The sequence below is a fragment of the Xyrauchen texanus genome, chromosome 17, assembly GCF_025860055.1.
Source record: "Xyrauchen texanus isolate HMW12.3.18 chromosome 17, RBS_HiC_50CHRs, whole genome shotgun sequence".
NCBI classification, from domain to species: Eukaryota; Metazoa; Chordata; class Actinopteri; order Cypriniformes; family Catostomidae; genus Xyrauchen; species Xyrauchen texanus.
Genome location: NC_068292.1, coordinates 38,108,630 through 38,134,021, shown reverse-complemented (window position 1 = coordinate 38,134,021; position 25,392 = coordinate 38,108,630). Strand labels below are relative to the sequence as shown.

The following is a 25,392-nucleotide window of genomic DNA, read 5'->3' as shown; positions in this document are numbered from 1 at the left end:
TGCGTTCCAGTGGACATATTTTGCTTTTGTATGCATAACTAACGTATCTCTTCTCCTTTGTTTCCTGCTTCACATCTTCGAGTATTTTTTTTTATTTTTTAAATATGACAGTTTGGGTCAGTCTGTTCGTGTTGATGTTCGCCTGGTCAGCAGAGAGCGCACAGAAACAAGATGTGCCAGGTAATTATTCTTATTTTTTTTTCTCCATGTGTTTATACTTTTAAAAATCACTATAGTCACAACCTTTAGATTCGTTCTCTTTATATGGACTTCAATTTCAGAACCTCGCTCTCCTTTTTCTCTTCTCCTCATTTTAAAAATTCACTCATTCACTCCTTTTTTCTGCTTTTAAATTTTAAGTTTAATATAAACACCAATAGAAAAAGAGTGAATGGAAATGAGGAGAATGAAATGGAAGAAGACAAGTTATTAGAAAATTTATGATTTTTCCAGGCACTTTTAGGAGAGAGAAAGAGAGAGAGAGAGAGAGAGAGTGAGACTACATTTATCACTGCAGTATTTAAGTTTTATTGACTCACAGACTGTAGAACTGTGGAATCCAGCATATCTGTCATATATTGGCTCATATATTGCAATCATATATTGCAAAAGTCTTAGGCACTTAAGACTTTTCACAAAAGCATTTGTCTTAAGATGGTTATTTACATCTTCAGCTTTAGTGTGTCAAAAGGAAATATAAATGTTAGACTCCCAAACATTACTTTTGCAAATAGAAAAGATTAGAATAGAAGAACAGGAAGCCCTGCAAACCCTTAAATTGTATTTTTTCCGTGAAACACAAAAGGAGACATCTTCACTCAGCTTCAAGGCATCCAGACAAGGATAGTTCATATTGACCATAGCTGTCAAGCTCCCCAAAAGGACAATACAACCCTCCATAAAAGCACCATAAAAGTAGTCCATGCATCTTGTCTATATTCTACAGTATATAGTATAAGCCATGCAATGGTTTTGTGTGAGAAACAGAACAAAATGTGAGTTATTCACTGATCATCTTTCTTTCTCCTCCAACAACACAATTCTGAAATCTCATTTGTTTGAGTTTAAATAAAAAAAAGTTAAAGGTTTCAGGTAAAAATGTTATTGGTTTTCACTTGTTAAAGTCATTTTTATAGCTTGACAATTGCGGTCACAATGAACTCAATGTTGTCGTATAGAAAAAAGTACCTTGAAGATTTGTAAAAATGTTTCCTTTTGTGTTCCTCAGGAAAAATAACAACATGGGTGTATGAATAGATAATAGCAGAATTTGTATTTTTGGATGAACTCTCTCTCTGATTCTCTGTCTCTCAGTGATAGATGTGTTGAGTTTGCATGATGTGAAGCAAACCGTGGCTACAGTGGAGAAAGTCTCTTTTGCTCTGAAGACACTCAGTGATGTGTATGTGTTGTCTACCTTCCGTCTGCCTCCTAAACTGGGTGGAGTTCTACTGGGCCTCTACAACAAGCAGGACAACAAGAAATACCTGGAGATTGCCATCATGAGCAAGATTAACAAAGGTAACATTACTCTGACCCATTGAGACACAAATTTTAAGGCAAATGTAGGTGCTTAAATCTTTCTGAATGGTTTGTTCTACTATAGTTCTGGTCCGGTACGTTCGTGAAGATGGAAAACTGCACACAGTGAATCTGCAGAGCCCCAATGTTGCAGATGGACGCCCTCAGTCTCTTATTCTCCGCATCGGTGGTCTGCGCAGAGAGTACCTGAGTCTTGAGCTTTATGTGAACTGCCGTCTGGCTGACCTTGCCCAGAGGCTGCCCCCATTGGTCACCCTGCCCAAAGACGCAGAGCTGGTGGAGATTCGTAATGGCCACAAGGCTTATGCTCGAATGCATGTGAGACTAGCTTCGACCTCAATATGGCCTTCTCTTTTAGACAGTCAGTGTCTCTAGAATGTGCCTCTAATACTTGAAAGGAATCGTTCACACAAAAAATCATAAAAAGCTGTTGCTAATCTCTGACACTTATGTTTTTCCAAACCAGTATACTATAATATGTCAAAGAAAATGTGTGGCGTGAAAAAAGGAGAAATTGTCGTACTACCACATCTGTGAAGCTCCAAAAAACAAACAAACAAAAAACAAAGACAGCATAAAAGTAGTCAATGTGACACATACACTATATTTTAAGTCTTCTGAAGCCTTGCAAAAGATTTGTGTTTGACAAAAAAACTTAAGTTGTTATTCACTGATAATCTCCCCCTCTGCCGAAATTCTGAATTCTCAGTGTTCTTCGCATTCAGATTCAATAATTGCAGTTTTATATGGACTGGAGAATAAATGGGGAAGATTTTCAGTAAATAACAACCGCACACAAAGCTATTGTTTGGCATCAGAAGACAGAATATATGTGTTCTACTTTTATTATATTTTAATGGTGTTGTTTGTCGTTAATTAGCTTAACAGATGTAGTCACTATGAACTGTCCATGTGAAGGTTCTTCGAAAATTCACTGAGATTTGTAATGACATTAGGGTAGGTAAATAATTATGGAATTTCATTTATGGATGAGCTATTCTTCTAAAACTGATAAAGAGCTGAAATACAGTTAACATGACTGATATTAAAAAATACTTTTTTGATCAGATCCTGAATAGAAAGCTGAACTCTTGTAACTCTTCCAGGGATCGGTGGAGTCTCTTAAACTGGCACTAGGGGGCACTATTGCACAAGCTGGGGCTCTCACCGACTGCCCCTTTCATGGAGACACCTCTTCATATAATACAGGTTACACAGCACCAACACATTTTCCTGCATGAAAGAGTACATGAGAGTTGAATATGTTTTTTTGATTGCTTGCTAAGTCTTATTCTAAAAGTCTGAACTTGCATTTGTCTCAACTCTGTTTTCAGTGAATGGTGAGGTGAATTCTATTCTAGGTGAGTTCTACACAGCATCCTAAGGCATGTTTTTAACTGAAGTGAGGATTATGCATGATTTGTTGTTTTTTGTATACTTGTTTGCTAGAAGATATTTTGGATGTTTATTTACAGGTGACCACACTAAAGCTCTGATTGGACAACTCATCATATTTAATCAGATCCTGGGAGAGCTGAGAGAGGACATCCGAGAGCAGGTGTGGGAGTGCATGCGTGTTTGTGTAGAGCATGTAAGTGTATCTGTTCTGAGATTGTGTGATTAACGTTCAAATGTTTTGTACTCATTAGGTGAAAGAAATGTCTCTCATCAGGAATGCTATTCAAGAGTGCCAAGTGTGTGGTGAGTAGAAGAATATGGTTTTCAGTCCTGTTTGGAGTGCTAAATAAGGTTGTTCATATACAGTTCAGTTATGTAAGATAATGAAAAAATAGTTTTTTAGACCTTTAAATTTCAACTCTGCTGAGCTGAGTCTGTACATTCATTCATGCTTTGCGTATAATTCACTTGAAGTGAGATGTCCTGAGCTCATTTGTTTTTTTCCTCATGGTGGCGTAGTAGTGACTCACCTCAATCCGGGTGGCGGTGGACAAATCTCATTTACTTCCATGTCTGAGACCATCAATCGCTCATCTTATCATGTGGATTGTTGAGCACGTTACCGCAGAGACATAGCACTTGTGGTGGCTTCATGCTATTCTCCATGGCATCCACACACAACTTAATAATATTATTTCTTTGCTTAAAGGATTTCATGAGCCACGTTTGCGCTGCCAACCCAACCCCTGCTTTAATGGCGTGCCTTGCATGGAGACATTCGATTTCCCAGGGTACCGCTGCGGCCCCTGTCCAGAGGGCATGACAGGGAACGGCACACACTGTCAGGACATAGATGAGGTGGGAGTGATCATTTGTTTCAACATTTATTTTCCTATTCTTATCATGAGTCTTCATCCAGTAACAGCTATGACTGTGTAAAGGGATAGTTCACCCAAAAATGAAAGTTCTCTCATCATTTACTCATCCTCATGCCATCCCAGAAGTGAATGACTTTCTTCTGCAGAACACAAATGAAGAGTTTTATGTTTATGTTTATTTGTTTTAAAAAAGGGACAATGCACAATAATTAACATGAGCACTTATGTCCACCATGTAAATGTGCCAGATTTAGCCATACAGGCTAATTTTCATCTGCAGTTCCTGGCAGGTTGATGGCATAGAAAACATACAAAACACATAAGCACATCAGCTCATAAGTATAGACAAAAGCACATAAGCACATAAAAGCCATGTGGCATATAAAACATTAAAGAAACATACAAAGACACATACGCACATAGACACATAAGCACAAAACAAAAAAACATAAGCAAACTCAAAAGCACATAAACACTGACAATTATTAAAACAAAAGCCCAGCTATTACTCCAGGTTATTACAACATGTTTGATTATCTAATAACCACTGTTTTATAGATTTAGAAGAAGTTGAAAGACGTGATGTTTCTTAGTTCTGTGGGTATATTTTTCTACAGATGTGCTGCTCTATAAGAAAAGACTGACTGCCCAAAAGCACTTTTTCTATTTGGTATTTTACAATCCACTCTAGTAGTAGCTTTAGTTAATGAGATTTGATTTTGTTTAATTAACTCATTGAGCGTGAGGTGGGGCCAGACCATGGAAAATGTTATACAGAAGTACAAAATCTGCAAATCTGATCATATTAGCCCAGTGTAAGATATTATATTTAATTAAAATTTTACAATGATGATATGAATTAGACTTTTTATGCAATGTTTTCAAAGCCTGCTTATGGAGTCTTTCTACTGATTGTAACGTGGTCCTACTTGTCTGTGTCCAGCTGGTAAGACAGTAGTTCATGTGTGAGAGAATCATGGCACTGTTGTACAACTATGAGGCCTCAGTAGTCAAGTTGTTCCTAATGTGTCTAAAATTTGCCAAATTGAATTTGATTCTGTTCACAACTTTTTTTAACTGGTGTTTTGAATGTGAGTTATGAATCTATTATTATGCCAATATATTTATACTCATGCACTACTGATAGTCTTACATTTACATTTATGCATTTGGCAGACGCTTTTATCCAAAGCGACTTACAGTGCACTTATTACAGGGACAATCCCCCCAGAGCAACCTGGAGTTAAGTGCCTTGCTCAAGGACACAATAGTGGTGACTGTGGGGATTGAACCAGCGACCTTCTGATTACAAGTTTACCAGTTATGTGGTTTAGACCACTACACCACCACCACTCTATAGTCTTCTTTCTGCTATTATAACATCTGGGTCTGGATCTCTATTTGTAGACTTTGAAAACATACATACAGTTTTACTGACATTAAGGTGCTGATAATATACAAACAAAATAACAAAAAACCCAATGTTGAACCTTGAGGTACGCCAATGAAATTATCAACCATTTGTGAAAGTTTTATGGTCTACCTTAACATATTGTTTTCTATTGGTAAGGTATGACGTTATCCATTTTATTAAATTTAATTTTACTTTGATAACTTGTTAATAGAACCTCATGATTAACTGTATCTAAGGCTTTCTTTAAATCCAGGTAGATAGCTCTTACCACACCTCCCTTGTACAATTTAACTTTAATATTTTCCAGAAGAAAACAATTAGCAGTTTCTGTGGAATAATGTTTCAAAACCCAAGTTGTATCAGATGCAATGAGAATGAAGTGCTATTCAAAAGTGATATTTTCTGTTCAGAGATCAGAGAGCTATTTTTGATACTGCCCAAAGGATACTGATGGGTCTGTAATTACTAATAACCATGTGTTCACCTGATTTGAATTATTGCAGCTTTCCAAGCACTTGAAAACATTCCATTAATGGACCAATTAACAATTTTTGAAATAGGAGGAATGAGTGCCTCCTTATGGGTTTTGATAAATACTGTAGCCATCCATATACATCCTTTGCCCTTGAACAGTTGACAGAGAAAATTACAATATGTACTTTGGAGTTGGTCACTTCTCTAAAAGTCAGAATGGGAACATCAGTATTTAGGGGAGCGACTGAATAATTTGATCTAGTGAAATTCTAAGTCAGAGATTTTGTAGAATCAATATAATAATTATTAAACGCTGTTGCCACCTTACATGGATTTTGGGTCACGTTCCCCTCTATATTGAATTCTATTGTTTTATTTATGGTATTAGATTTCCCTGTCAATTTCTTAAAATTCTTTTTAGATTTCTTTGGCATTTCTGTTTGCTTCACAAATAAAACAGACCAAAATATAACTCCTTTTTCTCTATGAATCTTGATATCAGCAATCTCCTTGGCGAGCATGATTTCAAGCTCGATTACACTACCTAGCACCATCTAGTTCTCTGTGCATGCTCCAAGCAGTAGGAAGTGTAATCAAGCTTGAAATCACAATATAGATTGCAATGGCAGATTTACAGTGAAAAAGGAGTTACAATTTGGTCTGTTCTCACCCAGAATCTAATAGATCCCTTCAGAAGACATTAATTAAACCACTGGAGTCGTATGGATTACTTTTTGTGCCTTTATGTGCTTTTTGGATCTTCAAAGTTTTTTTTTACCATTCACTTGATTTGTATGGCCCTACAGAGCTGAAATATTTAATTTTTTTTCTGCAGAAGAAAGTCATACACATGTGGGATGGCATGAGGGTGAGCAAATCATCAGGGAATTGTCATTTTTGGGACAACTGACAATGTCTTAAAGTCTTTGCTTTATTTCCTGTGATCCTGAATTATTAGTGATTTATCCAGGTTGATTCATATTTACTCATTTGAATGCTCAAGATCTCCCTGTTTCTCTCTGTCTCCTCAGTGTGCACAGGCTCAGCCATGTTATTCGCCAGGTGCCTGTATTAACACAGCAAAAGGTTTTACCTGTGATCCCTGCCCATTAGGTTTGTGGGGCCCTCCTCTCTCTGGAGTTGGTCTGGAATTTGCTAAGAAGCACCAACAGGTACAGTGGCCCCCAAAAGTATTTGCACACTTAAGTTACACTTAAACTTGTTGTTCTTCTAGCTTAACTGTGAATGCATGGTGATTGCAACGCTAGGCCACGGGTTTGATTCCAAGAAACACACATACTGATAAAATGCATATCTTGAATGCACTTTAAATTGCTTTGCATAAACAGTAAATCCCTTTGGATAATGAACAGTGTTGAATGTGTGAGTGGGCATTAGCAGTGTGAATAATGTGAAGGTTTAAATCAAGCTCTACTGTTTCAGGAATGCTCTGATATCGATGAGTGTGTTGGTTTGGCCAGTGCTTGCACACCCAACTCTGTTTGCATCAACACCATCGTGAGTATGAAATAAATAAAATCCCTGGCCTTTTCGCAGAGGTCAGACACAGAGTGTGCTAATGTTTTTCAACTTCTCTCTCCCTCTCACAGGGATCATATAGATGTGGGCAGTGTATGGTTGGGTATGTTGGAAATCAGACAGCTGGATGTTTTCTTCGGAAATCATGTTCTTCCCTCAGTTTCAACCCCTGTGATGTTAACGCACATTGCGTCATTCAGCGGAACGGAGACGTGACCTGCGCTGTACGTTTAAAATTCTCAGTCACTTAAACCAGTGGTTCTTAACTGGTTTTGTTTCATTGGACATCAAGTGTTGACCCATTACAATAACATAATTGTTTAGCGTACAAAAGAAAACAAACATGTTCTTAAATTCAAATATGACCTACCATGGCCCAACAGGATCCAAAATGGATTTAAATGGATGGTTCACCCCAAAATGAATATCTGGTCATAATTTACTCATCATCGTGTTGTTCTAAACTCAAAAATGTATGTTTGGCAAAATGTCAGTCAACATGTACCTTCACTGTGTGAAACAAAAAGCAAAGATGAAAATGAATGTGATTGAAAAAGGGATTGTTCACCCCCCCAAAAATTCTAAATAAAATTCTGTCATCATTTACTCATCCTTATGTCGCTCCAAACCTGTATGCATTTCTTTCTTCTGTGGAACACAAAGGAATGTATATAGATTTTTTCTCTATACAATGAAAGTCAATGGGGGAGCCATTGTTTTGGATCCCATTGATTTTCATTGTATGGACAAAAACATTCGTCAGAATTGCTACTTTTGTATTCCACAGAAGAAAGAAAGCCATACAGGTTTGGAGTGAGATTTTCACTTTTGGGTGAACTATCCCTTTAACTAAAGCTGTCATTCTGTCTCCTTTTGTGTTCCACGGAAGATAGAAAATGATACAGGTTTGGAACAACACAAGGATGAGTAAATGATAATAGACTAAATCCCCTTTAACATAACATAGGCTGAAAAGGAAAACTGACAATTTTTCAAATGCCTAAACAACAGCGTGTGATTTACCAGCCTAACACATGACACAAACACTGGGCCAAATATTGTATTAGTTTTAGCCAAATTACCAAGTGACAGATGAATTTGTCAAAATACCATAAAGTTTGACTGGACACAAAACCTTTGCTGTCAAAGAAAAAAAAAGCAGATATTGGCAGCATTTACTCCTCCCTTTTCAAAGTTTATTTTACTATCCTAACTATGCAAGATTATATGGTTAGTTGCATTTAATTATTTACATTCAGCATCATTTTCCCCTGTGGTTCGTGACCCTGCCTGAACAGACCCATTTTGGGTTGCAACCCACTAGTTGAGACACCACAGTCTTAAAGGGATAGTTCAACCAAAAATGAAAATTATATTGTGATTTACTCACTCTACTGGCATCCCAGATGTGAATGACTTTCTTTCTTCTGCAGAACACAAATTAAGACATTTTTTAAGCTTCAAAATAAAAGGTGCTTAAAAGTAATGACTCAAGTGGTTAAAACAATGTGTTTTATCACGATATGATAGATGTGAGTGAGAAAAACAAATTCTCCTCCCTGCCCAGTAGGGGGCGATATGCACAAAGAATGCGAATCACCAAAAACAGAAGAAGTTGAATGTGAAGGAAAAAGGACTTAAATATTGATCTGTTTCTCACCCACACCTGTCATATCGCTTTAGAAGATATGGATTTAACCATTGTCTGGATACTTTTATGTTGCCCTTATGTGGATTTTGGAGCTTTAATATTTTTGTACCCATTCACTTGCATTGTGTGGACCAACAGAACTGAGAAATTCTTCCAAAATTCTTCATTTCAGTTCAGCAGATGAAAGAAAGTCATATGCCTCTGGGATGGCAGGAGAGTGAGTAAATGATGAGAGAGTTTTAATTTTTGGGTGAACTAACCATTTAAATCTCTGTAAGTCTGCTTTAAGATTGCAGATTGTCATTTATTTGATAAGCATTCTTTCTCTCTTAGTGTAATGTTGGATGGGCAGGTAACGGTCACACCTGTGGAAAGGACACAGATATTGACGGTTATCCAGATCGCTCTTTGCCCTGCATGGACAACAACAAGCACTGCAAACAGGTCAGAAACTCAATGTTTTTACCCAAAATCATCCTCCCTGCTCACGCTGACGCTGTATAAACACTTGCTAAATTGATCAGATTTTTATGTGCTGGAGAACCATGTTGTTCTACTTATTCAGATTGTTTATATAAATAAAGCTAAAATATTTGTAAATCTATCAAGTAAATTAAGCTAATCATCCTAGATGAGGTAATCCATTCACATAAACAAAGTTTGTTTTTGTATTTGTTTGGACTGTTTTATTTCATAGATTCACCATAGCTGATGTAACAGAACTATTTCTCATGAATGCTCATAGATTCATTATGGTCTGAGCACAGGATTTTATCCAGCTCTTTAGATTTGTCTTTGCTTGAAGTGTATTATTTATATATTTAGGGGAGAATTCGCTAAGAATTAATTGCGCCTGCTGTTAATGTTCATTTGCAGGTGCTGTGCAACATTAAAAGAATAGTTCTAGAAATAATAATTCTCTCATCATTTACTCACCATTATATTGTCTCGAACTCATATAACTTTCTTTCTTCAGTGGAAGACAAACAAAGATATTTGAATGGAGATATGATGTCTGTTTGTCCATACAATGCATGTGAATGGTGACCAAATTTCCAAGCTCCAAATGGACTTCAAGGCAGCACAAAGGTAATCCATTAGTGTAACAAAGTTCTTAGTTTTCGTGGCAAGGAGGAAGCGGGAGACGGCGAAAACCAACTCAAAGGGGACTTTATTTCCCACACTTTTCACAGTTTATAAATTACACTTTTCAGTGGACACACCCAAAAAAGGCTTTACAGCACAACACAAATATCGCACTCTGGAACACTCTGCTCCGTGCAGCTCTCTCCCCCTCATTGGGGTCTGGCTAGGCCTTAAAATCCCTTCTCCACTCTCACTGCAATGACAACCAGCTGTTAGATGCAATCATTGGCTGGTGATGGTCCTTACCATTTTCATCTCCCGATCTCGCTCTCCATTTACAAACCGGTGTTAAACCACACCCCCACCACCACAATTAGACTCCAGTAGTTTAATCTAGGCACGATTATGATTTGAAGCTCAGTTGCACTTTCTGTCTCTTGACACATACGCAGAGAGCTAGATGGTCCTTGGAATTCCAATCAAGCTTGAAATCAGTCGTCGACAAGATGATTGCTGATGTCAAAATTTATAGTGCAAAATGTGTTATATTTTTGACTGATCTCACCTAAAATCGATTGGACTGCTTCAGAAGACATGGATTAAACCACAGGAGTTGTATGGATTTCTTTTATGCTGCCTTTATGTGCTTTTTTGAACTTTTTAGAAATGTGGTCCCCATTCTTTGGCATTGTAAGGACATACCTGCTTATGTTCCATGGATGAAAGAAAGTCATACGAGTTTGAGATGACATAGGGTTGAGAAAATTATGAAATCATTATAATTTGAACTATTCCTTTAATTGCACAAAGCAAATAGTGCTGACTTTTGTGAATATTTATAGTAAGCCTAATTTACACAGAAAAGAGGCATTTTTACACTTAAAATTAGGGTCTTGTGACTTATATTAAACAACCAGCGCTATACCTGGCAAATGGTGGCTTGTTGAACTGGATTGTGGGTGGTTGGTAAATACGATTTTTTATGTTAAAATACCATGAAAATTTAAATGATTTCGCCCCTCTGTGCTTTCCAGGATAACTGTGTCTTCACGCCCAACTCTGGCCAGGACGATGCAGACAATGATGGGATTGGAGACCAGTGTGATGAGGATGCAGACGGAGATGGAATAAAGAATGTAGAGGTGTGTTTGTGGCCCACTGCATCCTGTGGCAAAAAAATCCCACATGAGCTGTAGCCAAACTTTTGTCTGTCGGTGTGTAGAGTGATCCGGACTCTATTGGTGTGCTTTATTTCAGGATAACTGTCGACTGGTGTCCAATAAAGATCAGCAGAACTCGGACACTGATTCGTTTGGTGATGCATGCGATAACTGCCCTACCGTCCCCAACATCGATCAGAAAGACACAGACAACAATGGAGAGGGAGACTCCTGTGATGATGACATCGATGGAGATGGTAAAAAATAAGCTTCATGAAACATTTGGTCTGCGTCCTTCCATCCTGTATCTTATACAGTATGTGTGATGATTGTGCATGTATTGCAGGAATCCAAAACGTGCTGGATAACTGTCCCAAAGTGCCAAACACGATGCAGACGGACCGGGATGGAGACGGAGTGGGTGATGCATGTGACAGCTGTCCTGAGATTAGCAATCCCATGCAGGTACTGATATCACACATCCATCCACCTTATATCAAACTTTGAATGAAAAGATTTTAATGCATGGATTTTTTTTTTTTTTTTTTTTAAGCTTTAAATGATTATAAGTTTTGAAACTTAAACAATTACAATGTCAAAATGAAATGTTTTTGTCAGTTTAATCAGTTAAAAAAAAAAGAGTTTACCCAAAAATGAAAAATCTGTCATAATTTTGCAGTTGCTGGAAAGCTCCAAATTGACAAGAAAGCACCATATAAACACTGGTCATACTGGTCCCTGCTCTCTTTTCTTTATACATGCTCCCAATAGGATCTATTTTTAGAAAACACAGTATGTCCTTTCACTGTTATGCTGATGACACACAGATCTATTTGCCCCTCAAACGTACAGGAAACAATATTTTTTGATCCTCTTATGTCTTGCTTAAATGCTATAAAACTTTGGGTGTCCCTGAACTTTCTAAACCTAAATAAAAAAATAAAACAGAGATCGGTCTGTCTTGTTCGTCCTTCAGATGGTTCTCTTTCTAGTAATCTTAATCTAGATCACCTTGCTTTTCAAATTAAAACATGTGTAAAGTACATAGGTGTCCTAATAGACAGTGATCTCAAACTTGATAAACAAGTAAATTCAGTTGTTAAAGCTAGTTTCTTTCATCAAAGTCAAGCACTTTCTCTCATTGCGTGATTTCGACAGAGTGATCGATGTGTTTAGGTCATCTTACTTAGATTACTGTAGTTCTCTATACTATTGAATTAACTCCACGACTCTGGACCATCTCCAAATGGTCCAGAATGCAGCGGCTAGACTCCTGATGGGTCTTCAAAAACGTGAACATATGACCATTTTAGCCTCGCTTTACTGGTTACCGTTCATTTCAGAGTTGATTTAAAAAAAATTATCTCTCTGATCTACCGTGTTACTATAACCCCTCTAGAAATCTTAGATCAGGGACACAAAGACTTCTTAATCAACCTAGGCCTAGATTAAAGCAAAGGGGTGAACGGGCATTTGCTAACGCTGGTCCCATACTTTGGCCCCTTCGCATCAGATCCGCGCCGACACTACCAATTTTTAAATCTCTACTAAAAATGAACTTTTTCTCTCTGGCTGTTAATGTTGTCTAATCAGTGTTTTGTTTTATTCTTTTATGTCTCCTTTTGTTTTTAGATTGCTGAATTGTGTGTTTATAGATTTTCTGATTTCGAAAAAGCCCATTGGTCAATAGCTGTTGTATAAACTGTGCTATATAAATAAATTTTGACTTTGACTAAACACTGAGCAGTGGGCTATATTCGAAGTCTTATGAAGCCATACAATAGCTTTTTGTAAGGTACAGACTGAAATTTAAGTTTGCAGCAGCTGTGAAATCACAAATTACAGTTTTAGACACATTGCTTCAGGTTTAAAATCACATGAGGCGGACTAAATGATGACAAAAGTTTCATTCTTTTTCAGTTCTTATCTCTGTAACTTTTGCAGCGAATGGTCTTTTTACAAACATTTCTTTCATGATAATAAGCTTCATATTAATAGTATGTATAATTAAGTGAATTAATGCTCTTGCAGACAGACATAGACAATGACTTAGTGGGGGATGTTTGTGACACCAACCAAGACACGTGAGTACGCACACACAAAACTCATACACCAAATACTCATCACACAACTTAAAGGTGCACTCAGTCATTTTTATGTTTATTTTGTTTTGAACTCCATCCAAGTTGCAAATTTAGGTTATGCAGAAGTTTATGCAGAAGATATTTTTTAAAAGTGTCAGTAAACCTGCTCTAGGGCACAGTTCTAGTTTTTATTGGACTTATTTGTTCTACAAACTCTTTGCAGGCTTTGGGATTTCTGGGCACCGTTATTTCAGGAAGGAGGAACGTTTCAGATGCAATGACTGGTATGCTGGTTAGTCCAGTTATGAACCAATTATTCAGTCAAATGACATTTTTTGATGTGCATTTGTACCCCGAATTAATTCAATTGAAGTTTATTCAGTAAATGTGTTTTCATCATAGTTTATATACATTTCTTCTTATTAAATTAAAAAAAAATATTCACCTCAAGCGAGCATTCTTTATGCACATTTTGGAGATTTTATTGTTGTTTTCATCATAAAACATAAAAATACATATAAAAATACATGGTTGAACAGCCAGCTATTGACACCTAGTGGTGTGGATGAGGCATCATTCATACACAATAGTTTCAGATGCCCTTGCAATTGTAGAAATTCACTAATCACAGTCAGCCATGAATAATTGAATTCATGAGTGAAAGTTTTCAATAACAGGGCAGTTAATGAGATTAGAAGAGTAGTATACATATTTTTCAAAATGACTATTCATTTATTTAGGAGAAAAGCCTTTTAATCTGGATTTTTTTTTTCATGAGTGCACCTTTAATGAAATTAACACTGGCAGTGTCCACTTGCTTATTTATCCATATGTGGAAATATTGCTTTGCAGCCATCTAATGACTGATAGTTACAGTAGTTTATATTATCAGTTAATTGACACAGATCTGCTCATTGTGTGTGTGTGTGTGTGTGTGTGTGTGTGTGTGTGTGTGTGTGTGTGTGTGTGTGTGTGTGTGGGATCAAGTGTCCCCGTAAGGATAGTAAAATTTATTGACTTTGTGGGGACCAAATGTCCCCATAAGGATAGTAAAACCCGAAATCTTTGACCTTGTGGGGACATTTTGTCGGTCCCCATGAGGAAAACAGCTTATAAATCATACTAAATTATGTTTTTTGAAAATGTAAAAATGCAGAATGTTTTCTGTGAGGGTTAGGTTTAGGGGTAGGGTAAGGTTTAGGGGATAGAATATAAAGTTTGTACAGTACTGGTACAAAACCATTATGTCTATGGAAAGTCCCCATAAAACATGGAAACACTACATGTGTGTGCGTGTGTGTGCGTGTGTGTGCGTGTGTGTGCGTGTGTGTGCGTGTGTGTGTGTGTGTGTGTGATTTTAGTGATGGAGATGGACTTCAGGACACTCGAGATAACTGCCCCAACATTCCAAACAGCTCTCAGCTGGACTCAGATAATGACGGCATTGGAGATGACTGTGATGATGATGACGATAACGATGGGATCCCAGATAATCTGACCATCAATGGCATTGGACCCGATAACTGCAGACTTATTTCCAACCCCAACCAAAAAGACTCGGACAGTAAGACCTGTCAGATTCTAGTGCTCTTCTGAACTGACAGTGAATAATCTTGCTAATTGATAACTCAATGTCACATACACTGGCGCCAAAAGTTTGGAATAATGTTGACATTTTGATGTTTCGGAAGGAAATTGGTACTTTAATTCACTAAAGTAGCATTCAACTGATCACAAAGTGTAGTCAGGTCTAGGGATGCACCGATCCGATACCTGGATTGGTATCGGCTCCGATACTGACGTTTTTTGACTGATCGGTATCGGTCTGATGAGCCTGATCCAAATCCAACACTATGTGTTAGTCATGTTTGTTACTGTCAAGCCCCAAAAATGAAACTTTTATTAAAGTAATGTATCTAAAATAAAACATCATTAAAGTAGTTCATATGACTCGTGCATTTTATTCAAAGCCACTTGAAGACACAAGGCTGTTTTATAAGTAAAAATATAAAATGCACGCGCAGCTCCAATACGTCGGTGAATGATGCTGCTCTGTTTACACACACACACACACTTGCGGCTATTTTTAGCCTTCACGTGGTGCGCAATAGTTGAGCGCTACTCACAAACAACATCTCAGATGTAGATGCTCTAAAGGTCACTTCACTTATAATTTTGTTTTACTAGAATCTGAATAAGAAGCGAATTAAACTACTGTGAACTTGCCTACAAACAGACACATCCAGGACTTCCTGGAGAGTTCAGAATGTCAGAATGAAAGTGTGAGGGTTTAAAAGTTAAAGGTGCATGATTGAGATATATTACTATTATAATATATTATTATTATTATCATTTGTTTACAAATGACAATAATATTTAAATAATATTTAAGTCGAAAGAAATAACTGTGTGAATGAAAAGTGAGCTGATATCTTACACCTAAATTGAACAATAAAAGAGATCTGAATCCTTTAATGTCCAGATGCAAGTTGAAAACATTTTGCAAAAATAAATGGCTTCTTTTCTACTGATGACTTATACTTGCATTACTGTTAATTTTGCTGCTACATTATTCAGTATACTAGTTAATAATAAAGTGTTTCTTAATAAACTATATATTTATATTGAAATGTGTAGTTAGAGGTTTGTGTTTCTTTACATATTAAAGAGTACTCACAATTAGTTCCACACAATAATGTAAAGATATTCTAAACTGATTATGCAAAAAAACAACACTTATCAGATCGGTATCAGCCGATACAGAGATTTCTGGAATTGGATTGGAAGGGAAAAAGGGGTATCGTTGCATCCCTAGTCAGGACATTACTGATGTAAAAAACAGCACCATCACTATTTGAAAAAAAGTCTATCTAGACATTCTATCTATCTAAAATCAAATCTAGACAGGCCCCATTTCCAGCAGCCATCACTCCAACACCTTATCTTTGAGTAATCATGCTAAATTGTTAATTTGGTTCTAGAAAATCACTTGCCATTATATCAAAAACAGTTGAAAGCTGTTTAGTTCATTTAATGTAGCTTAATATTGTCTTTTGTGTTTATTTTTAGTTGTCACAGTATGCAATAGACTGGCATGTCTTAATGTCAATATTAGTTCAGAAATGGGAAAAAAGAAACAGCTTTCTCTAGAAACTTGTCAGTCAGTAATTGTTTTGAGGAATGAAGGCTATACAATGCTTGAAATTGCCAAAAAACTGAAGATTTCATACAAAGGTGTACACTACAGTCTCCAAAGACAAAGGATAACGGGCTCTAACAAGGACAGAAAGAGATGTGGAAGGCCAGATGTACAACTAAACAAGAGGATAAGTACATCAGAGTCTCTAGTTTGAGAAATAGACGCCTCACATGTCCTCAGCTGACAGCTTCATTGAATTCTACCCGCTCAACACCAGTTTCATTTACAACAGTAAAGAGAAGACTCATGGGTGCAGGCCTTATGGGAAGAATTGCAAAGAAATAGCCACTTTTGAAACAGAAAATCAAAAAGAAATGGTTAGAGTGGGCAATGAAGCACAGACATTGGACAACAGATAATTGGAAAAGAGTGTTATGGATCTTAACCTCATTGAGCTTTTTTGGGATCAGCTAGACTGGAAGTGAGAAGTGCCCGACAAGACAGCCACATCTATGGCAAGTGCTAGAGGAGTTTCTGTACAAACTGACAGCTAGAATGCCAAATATCCGCAAAGCTGTCATTGATGCACATGGAGGATTTTTAATGAGAACTCTTTGAAATAGTTTAATTGTAAATTGTAATAGTAATTTATCATGTTATTTATGTCCTGACTATACATTGTGATCAGCTGAATGCCACTTTGGTGAATATAAGTACCAATTTCTATACATTATTCCAAATTTTTGGCTGCCAATGTAATTCTTTTGCTGATGCTTTCTTTTTCATATTTCAGGTAATGGGGTCGGTGATGTATGTGAAAATGACTTTGACAATGATGCTGTACTGGATTTCATTGACGTGTGTCCCGAAAGTGCTGAAGTTACACTCACAGATTTTAGAGCCTATCAGACAGTGATACTGGATCCTGAGGGCGATGCTCAGATTGACCCGAATTGGGTGGTGCTCAATCAGGTAAACTACTGTATAATGGTAATCCTGTTGATTCTTGATCTCACTAACACAAGTTCATCATGCACTTAAGGTTACTGTACTGCTTTCTTCCCAGAGATTCATATGGTTTGAATTATTAATAAATATTACATTTATGTTTTGTGTATCCATGATGTCATTGATATCAAGTTGAAGTGTGACATTTCTGCATCACTAGTGGCACCAAACAGATTTCAAATTCAAATACTCCCCTCATCTGCAATTTCTCAGGCAAGCAGGTCATCCACCCCAAAGTCACACCATTTCTTGAGGCATTGTTATGTCTGGCCCAGTCGGGTTGCTCAAACAAAAAGATTGTGTTTCGTGCCACTGGTGGTTCAAAAATCAAACCACCAAACAAACCAAATCACACATTGCACCTTTAACTTTAAGCAGAAAATGTATGTTTAGAAGCTTTTTATGTTTTTAGTTTTGTTGTGTTTTTTTACATTTGGTTTAGAAGTGCTTCCTATTAATTTAATTAATACATTAAATAGGTGATTGTGTTGTGATAGATGAATTTGCATTTCAGGGTAAGGAGATTGTTCAAACCATGAACAGCGACCCAGGGTTGGCAGTGGGTGAGTCTTATTTAAGATTTCAAGAGCTAAACTCCCAGCAGACGCTTCAGAGCTGAACAGACTTAAACTCTACATATTATCTTCACAGGTTACACAGCGTTTAATGGTGTGGACTTTGAGGGTACGTTTCACGTTAACACAGTGACTGACGATGACTATGCCGGCTTCATCTTTGGCTATCAGGATTCATCCAGTTTTTATGTGGTGATGTGGAAGCAGACAGAGCAGACATACTGGCAGTCTATCCCCTTCAGGGCCATGGCTGAACCAGGCCTGCAGCTCAAGGTACATTACTTAACAGACTGCTTAAAAAATAAGTACATATATTATAAAATATTACAATGTAATATATATACTGTATATTTTATTTACTGTGTGTATCACTCCGCTTGTGTTCGTGCCGTTCTAAACTAAAGTGTAAAAGCAGTGCAGATGAGTTGAAAGCCATCTGTCTCTTTCCATTTAATATTGTGACATTATATATTTTAGCCAGCAGGTGGAGGCAAAAGACTCTAAGGCAGGGGTGTCCACACTTTTTTTACGTGATGATCTACTTTTAAATGACCAACTCAATATGATCTACCAACTAAAAAAAACACAGTTTTTCTTTAAAAAAAAAAAAAATGCTTGTTGGGACTATTGCATTTATGCCTACATGGAATTCATCTTCTAATTAATTAAAAAAATATATAATAATAATGTTCAATGTTGATATCATTCAATTTTAACACTACACCCAAAACACCTACAGCACAATATAAAAAATAGCCAGGGCATTTACCTTATTCTGATGATTTGCACTGAATTGAATCAGACAGTTTTGTATAATCCGGGCATTATCTGCTGATGGCTAGCCTCAAAAACTGCTAGCTCCGCAATTTCGCGCTCTGTTCTCAGAAGCCCTTGGAAGGCGCGAACCTAGTTGTCATGGCAACTGAATAAACAAAAATCTCGCCTGGACAAAATGCACTCGTCAAGTGCAAGTCAGACAGAAACTAAAATATGGAAAAATATAATATTTATTTGTAATAAAATTTAAGGAAATACATTAAAATTTTGTGCGATCTACCAGCATTGCCTTTGCGATCGACTGGTAGATCGCGATCGATGTATTGGGCACCCCTGCTCTAAGGCTATGTTCAGACTGCTGGCAAATCTGGGTTTTTTTTCACAAATCAGATCTTTTCAGGCAAACTGTCCGCATTATTAATTCCAAGTGATCTAATCAGATTTGCGTGTTCAGCCATAACCAACCTATCTGCATTGGTTGCTTTGGTAACGACGCAGGCGTAACCGTGACGATGCTTTGTAAACAGATGTGGGGAAAAATGGAGGTCCAGCATCTCGCTCTCCAAATAAGTGCTCTGTCCAGTCGCGGTGCAGAACTCCTCTGCAGACTCCTCCCCAGAGTCTTTCACGGTGCTGCCTCCCTTGGATCCACCTCCCTTGGCTCCGCCCTCAGACTCTTCCTCGGCTCTGCCCTCGAACTCTTCCTCTGTTCCGCCCTCGGACTCCTCCTCTTCTCTGCCGTCGGACTATTCCTCGGCTCCACCCTCGGACTCTTCCTCGGCTCCGCCCTCTGTGTCTTCCGGGGCTCCGCCCGCTTGTCCCTGCCCTGTGGCCGCCTCCCAGGCCCCCAGATCCATTCCCAGCCTTGAAGCCGCCCCCCCAGACCCCCGGATCTTGGGGCGCCAGGAGTCGCCCTTAAATGGATACTAGATATTTTAAATCTAGTATTCAGAGAACTAAAAAAATATATGTTACAAAAACCAAATTAAACTATTTGCCAATGGAGTAAGAACAATAAAAACAAAATTGCCCCATTGGTAAATAATTTTTTGTTGTTGTTGTAAGCATAAAGTACTAACGTTGTTAGATTTTTCTAAAAACAAGACTTAATATCTTACATAGGAAAATAATAACAAGAGGCCTCTTTTGTGACCTGCAATATGGTTTTCTGTTTTTGTACTGGAGGCGGTGAAGTCTCGTACAGGCCCTGGGGAGTTTCTTCGTAATGCTTTGTGGCACACAGGAAATACAGATGGAGAGGTGAAACTTCTGTGGAAAGACCCACGAAACATCGGCTGGCAAGACAAAACTTCGTACCGCTGGCAGCTCACCCACCGGCCACAGGTCGGCTACATCAGGTTAGACCCACAAATGACCTAGAATCAGTTCCACGCACTATAATTTAGTTCTATGAATGTTAAAGAAATATTCTGGGTTAATTGCAATGCAAGCTCTATCAGATAGTTACATCCCCACCAAATTATTACACTTTTTACAATCTTGTTTACAAATTAGAGGATGAGTCAAAATTACTTTCTGTGTAGTTATCAGCATGCAGCAGATGCTGTTGATAAAACGTTAGTAGGCTTTATCCCAGAGTATTATTTTAATAAATGCAGCAGTAAGAAAATAAGGAGTCCTGAAACTGCAGAAACTTCTTATCTTTCTGAATAACCTTAAAGTAGTATAATTTACCCCAACAACTTAAAATTCTCTCATTTACTCACTTTCATGCCATTCCAAATGTGTTTGACTTTCTTTATTCTGCTGAACACAAAAACAAAGATTTTTAGAATATCTCAGTGGGTACCAACATTCTGAAGCTACAAAATGCACATTAAGGCAGCATAAAAGTAATCCATAATACTCTAGTGGTTAAATCAATTTCATCTGAAATGATATGATAAGGGTGGGAGAGAAACAGATCAATATTTAAGTCCTTTTTTTTTTTACTATATATATTCTCCTCCCAGCCCAGTAGGTGGCGATATGCAAAAGAATGCAAATTGCCAAAAACAAAAGAAGGATTTTGTGAAACTAAAAGTAAAAGTGCAGACTGACTGTAAAAAAAGGACTAAAATATTGATCTCTTTCTCACCCACACCAATCATATCACTTCTGAAGACATGGCTTTAACCACTGGAGTTGTATGGATTACTTTTGTATTGCCTTTATGTGCTTTTGGAGTTTCAAAATGTTGGTACCCATTCACTTGCATTATGAGGACCTACAGAGTTGAAATATTCTTCTAAATATATTTGTTTGTGTTTAGCAGAATAAAGAAAGTTATACAAATCTGGAATGGCATGAGGGTGAGTAAATGTTAAAATAATTTTCATTTTTGGTTCTGATACATATTTCTTAAGTCTTTTTAATTAGTACCACTTGAAATAAATAATCTTGGTTTATGGCACTTTTGGGCCGATCTCAATGTGGATGGTCTTTGTCATCTTCTGTGGTCACAAGAGGGTGCTGTTCTAGATTGGACTACACTGGTACCAGCTAGAGTTGAAGGAAGCTTGTGCTGATAGGCAGGAAGTGGGCTAGTGGATGGGGGTATGATCTGACTGGTTATCCTTCAAATTTCTTCCCACTTGCCCCCTCCTTTTGCCCCTTCACACCCATGAGACTATGCTGAGTGGATGGGCCCCCTGGCCATCCATTGTTGTGGTTGCCATGCCAATGAAATCCTTGGCAAGAATTTTCTTGGTGCCTGTTCATATGCAGATCCAACGGAAACTACTGTAGTGGACGGGTGTTGAAAAAAGAGACGGAGAGAGAACAGACTGCAGAGGAGTCAAAGATGTATTGTGTATAATTTCCTGTACTGGATAATTTTTTGGCATTGTGGGGTGTAAAACAGATACTCTTTCCCCAAAAACGATACACAAACTCCTACAAATATTCGAGTCAGAAATTAGTTTTGAAAAAAAAAATAAAACATAACAAGTTGACTAATATAAATGCTCATTTGATGGTTAAATAGTTCTGAAAATGTTACCCACTTTTAAACCATAAGTATCAGAATTACCAAGCTGTATATCTCTGAAGTTTATAAAATCTCCATGCATAAATGCCTACAGCAGGGAGAGAGCCTGTCTTGAGCTCAGAGTGTGTGTGTGTGTGTGTTCACGTATATGCTAGTTTGAGAGACAATGTGTAGCCAGGGCTTTGTAAGACCCCTTTCAAACACACACACACCTGCTTTGTATTCAGTTAGAGTGAATAGAGAACTGGACTTCAGTACACACACACTCAGGCAGGACTGTGCTGCAGACATGCTCCGCTCATACATAATGCAATTTAGATCCAGCACACTGCTAAATCAAATCAGATCTAATTTATTATCAGGTGATTAAATGGTCAGCAGGTGGAGGGTAGCTGCAGCCTGTAGCATGAGCAGCTCTCTGCCTCATTTGGAATATACATTCTAGAATCAAGCAGTACAGTACATCTAAAAGGACTTTTGTGTGTGTGTGTGTGTGTGTGTGTGTGTGTGTGTGTGTGTGTGTGTGTGTGTGTGTGTGTGTGTGTGTGTTCCTGTTGTAGGGTGAAGCTCTATGAAGGCACTGAAATGGTGGCTGACTCAGACGTTGTGATTGACACCAACATGAGAGGAGGGCGCTTGGGCGTGTTCTGCTTTTCTCAAGAGAGCATTATTTGGTCCAATCTGCGCTACCGCTGTAACGGTAAATATGAATTCACTCTTTGATATTTAAATCATGATCTCCTCAAAACCCAGAATACATTTTCAAGAAATCTAAAATCTAGAAATTCTGAATAAGAGTTCTTTATTGACAAAATTGTTACAATAACATTTTTATAAAACAGCAAAACACAAACAATATGATATACTCACAAAGTAAATAAAACATTTATTTACATTTTCCCCCCAGATACTGTTCCAGATGACTTTAATCTGCAGCGTAAACAGGTTCTAATGCACATAAAGGTGTGAGGGGATTGAGACGCCTCCATCTCTCTCAAGACCTCCTGAAATCCAGTGTGGGGCCACTGAACTCCTGTGTTTGATGGACCAAACAATCACGACAGAAGAGAGATTTACCCTGCATCTGTGTCACTTTGGATTGAAGAGACTGAGTGAAAGGAGATAAAAGACAAATTTTACTTTTAAAGGAATATTTCACCCAAAAATGAGAATTCTCTCATTATTTACTCATCCTTATGTCATCTCAAACTCGTAAGACTTACTTTCTTCCACAGAACACAAACAAATATATTTTAATGGACATATGATGTCTGTTTGTCCATACAATGCAAGTGAATGGTGATTAAATTTTCAAGCTCCAAAAAGCACATTTAGGCAGCATAAAGTTAATCCATTAGACTCCAGTGGTTTAATCCATGTCTTCTGAAGTGATCAAATCCATTTTGGGTGAGAATAGACCACAATATAACTTCTTTTTCACTATAAATCTAGATATTAGCAGTCTCCTTGGTGATCATGATTTCAAGCTCAATTACACTTCCTAGTGCAATTTAGCGCTCTGCGCATGTGTCAAGTGTTAGAAAGTGTAATCAAGCTTGAAGTCATGATCATGCCTAGAGGCTGCAATGGCAAGATGTACAGTGAAAAAGGAGTTACATTTTGGTCTGTTCTCACCCAAAACAGATTGGATTCGCTTCCAAAAATATAGACTAAACCACTAGTCTTATGGATTACCTTTATGCTGCTTTTATGTGCTTTTTGGAGCTTGAAAATTTGGTCACCATTTACTTGCATTGGACAAACAGACATCGCATCTCATTAATATATCTTAATTTGTGTTTCCGCAAAAGACAGAAAGTCATACGATTTTAAGACAACATGAGGGTGAGTAAATAATGATAGAAATATAATTTTTGGTTGAACTATTCCTTTAATGTTTTTGTGTGTTGAGTGAGTGAATATGAGCGTATAAGTGCGAAAGGGCAGTTTAATGTGTATGCATTAATAATATGAATTGAAATAAAGGAATTATGTATTTTCTAGAACAAAATGAACACCCTACAATAGGCCTACTTTGTCCCATAATCTTTAATAATACATAACAAATGCAAAGATCAGTTTTAAAAATACACAAAATTAATGACGAATTAAAGATAAACTGTTTTTCTACTCAGGAATTCACGCACAAAGATGGACATAGATAATAATTTCACTTTTATATTGTTAAAAATAATTAAGACAAATAAAACCAAGCATCTCGGCCACTGTGGGAGCACTTTTCATACTACACCTATGAGCAATTCTTCCCTAAAACTTAATGAATCCTCAAAATATTTAGTAACACAATTGGTTTTAAGAGTAAAACTTTAAGAAATCCAAATTCACCCACTCTCAGTTTAACACTTAACACTGTTCATACACCTGAACATACACCTGCAGTTTGGCGCCGCCCCAGCGGTCGAGATGGTCATGTGCCGTTGCAGTGGCGGGAGATTCCAGCGGGGAGTCGCGTGTTCCTCGTGGTCAGGGAGGCCGGGACGAGTGCAATATTGGCGGGAGATTGAACAACAGTGCACAACATCCCACACCTGCCAGACCTCAGGACGACAAACACACACTCCAAAGATTAAGACAGCTCTGTAAAACTAAAGAACTAACATAGATACACATCCATATAAAGTGCTTGGTTAAATTATTTTTTTTATTATTTATTAGATTTAAAAAAATATATATATATATATATATATAAATTAAAAACAATAATATGAAAAAAAGGAATACATTTGTCATTTAGTTATTCACGGTAATTCTACTTTTCTGAAGGATGCATGGCAAATGCCCCCCGAGGGCCCTAAAACCAAATTTTACAAACTTCTTGATGCCAATGACACCAAACAAAAATTCGTTTTTATCAACAAGTATAAATCTATAATGAAACCCGTAATTTCAATGAATGAGAAGACTGTCAGGGGACTTTGCCTGGCATGCAGGCATTCTGTTTACATTGTGGAGAATTAATTGCGGATTTGCATCAAGTTCAATGTTTACACGAAATTTGATACAACTGGAGATTTTTGGATTGTGCATGCTATTTTATAACTGCATTTAATCAATATTTTTTTTTCTGTGCTTTGAGACATTATAGCTACGAAAGGAGAGTAGCCAACAGAGCGTTAGAGAATAAGAGAAAGTGCCATGCTGCATAAATCGACCTCTGTTCTGCAAAGTGTCAACCACGCAAATGTATAAACCGTTAACAGCAGATTTATTTTGTTAAAAGGTATTTTTAAAGCCACAAAATAAATGTCATTTATTGCGATCACTTAGCCTATTTTTTTTTTCTCACCTTACTATTTACATTAGCCTATATCCTATTATTACAATATTATAGCCTATTGTTACAAAAAAAAAAAAAATGTGTTTTTAATTATTATTTCAATGTTTAAGATTTAACCAGGACAATTTAACGCGTACCACTGTTTGCGAATCACTGTCCTGGACCACTGGTTGCTTAGTAGCCTATGGTAATCTGTTGACCAAAGAGTAGTGCATTAGACAAAAATAAAAAATAAAATTTTTAAGTTAATATTTGTCTGTAAAGGGAACTAAATTGCATAATAACGTGCATGACTAAAGATCCCAAACAAGAAATAACCATTAAATATTCGTGAACCCTTAACTTTTCCCCTGACCTAATGAAGAGTGTATTTACTCACC

At 37.3% G+C, this 25,392-nt stretch overlaps 1 protein-coding gene and 1 long non-coding RNA gene across 3 annotated transcripts in view; one reads left to right on the top strand and one right to left on the bottom strand.

Annotated features, from left to right (window-relative positions):
* On the top strand, positions 1-23,019 carry LOC127657930 (thrombospondin-3a-like). Of its 2 annotated transcripts, XM_052146931.1 has the most exons (23): positions 1-180; positions 1,315-1,521; positions 1,607-1,860; positions 2,649-2,751; positions 2,877-2,903; positions 3,018-3,100; positions 3,192-3,243; positions 3,650-3,798; positions 6,738-6,878; positions 7,150-7,224; positions 7,317-7,469; positions 9,230-9,340; positions 11,017-11,124; positions 11,240-11,399; positions 11,489-11,607; positions 13,174-13,226; positions 14,588-14,790; positions 17,159-17,337; positions 17,888-17,936; positions 18,025-18,221; positions 19,911-20,083; positions 22,275-22,414; positions 22,622-23,019. In XM_052146931.1, the coding sequence occupies exons 1-23, from the start codon at positions 105-107 to the stop codon at positions 22,681-22,683; spliced, it is 2,874 nt and encodes a 957-aa protein (XP_052002891.1). In that variant the 5' UTR covers positions 1-104; the 3' UTR covers positions 22,684-23,019. The 2 variants fall into 2 exon arrangements, with proteins under 2 accessions (XP_052002891.1, XP_052002892.1); XM_052146932.1 differs by lacking the exons at positions 19,911-20,083; positions 22,275-22,414; positions 22,622-23,019 and adding an exon at positions 19,253-19,880.
* Positions 22,689-25,392, bottom strand: part of LOC127657941 (uncharacterized) — a 2,834-nt gene continuing 130 nt past the window's right edge. The window contains exons 1-3 of the long non-coding RNA XR_007972339.1: position 25,392; positions 25,150-25,204; positions 22,689-22,822 (exon numbers count right to left, since the gene is read on the bottom strand). The exon at position 25,392 is cut by the window's right edge and continues 130 nt beyond it. This is a non-coding gene — a long non-coding RNA (uncharacterized LOC127657941). The remainder of the gene's footprint in view (positions 22,823-25,149; positions 25,205-25,391) is intronic.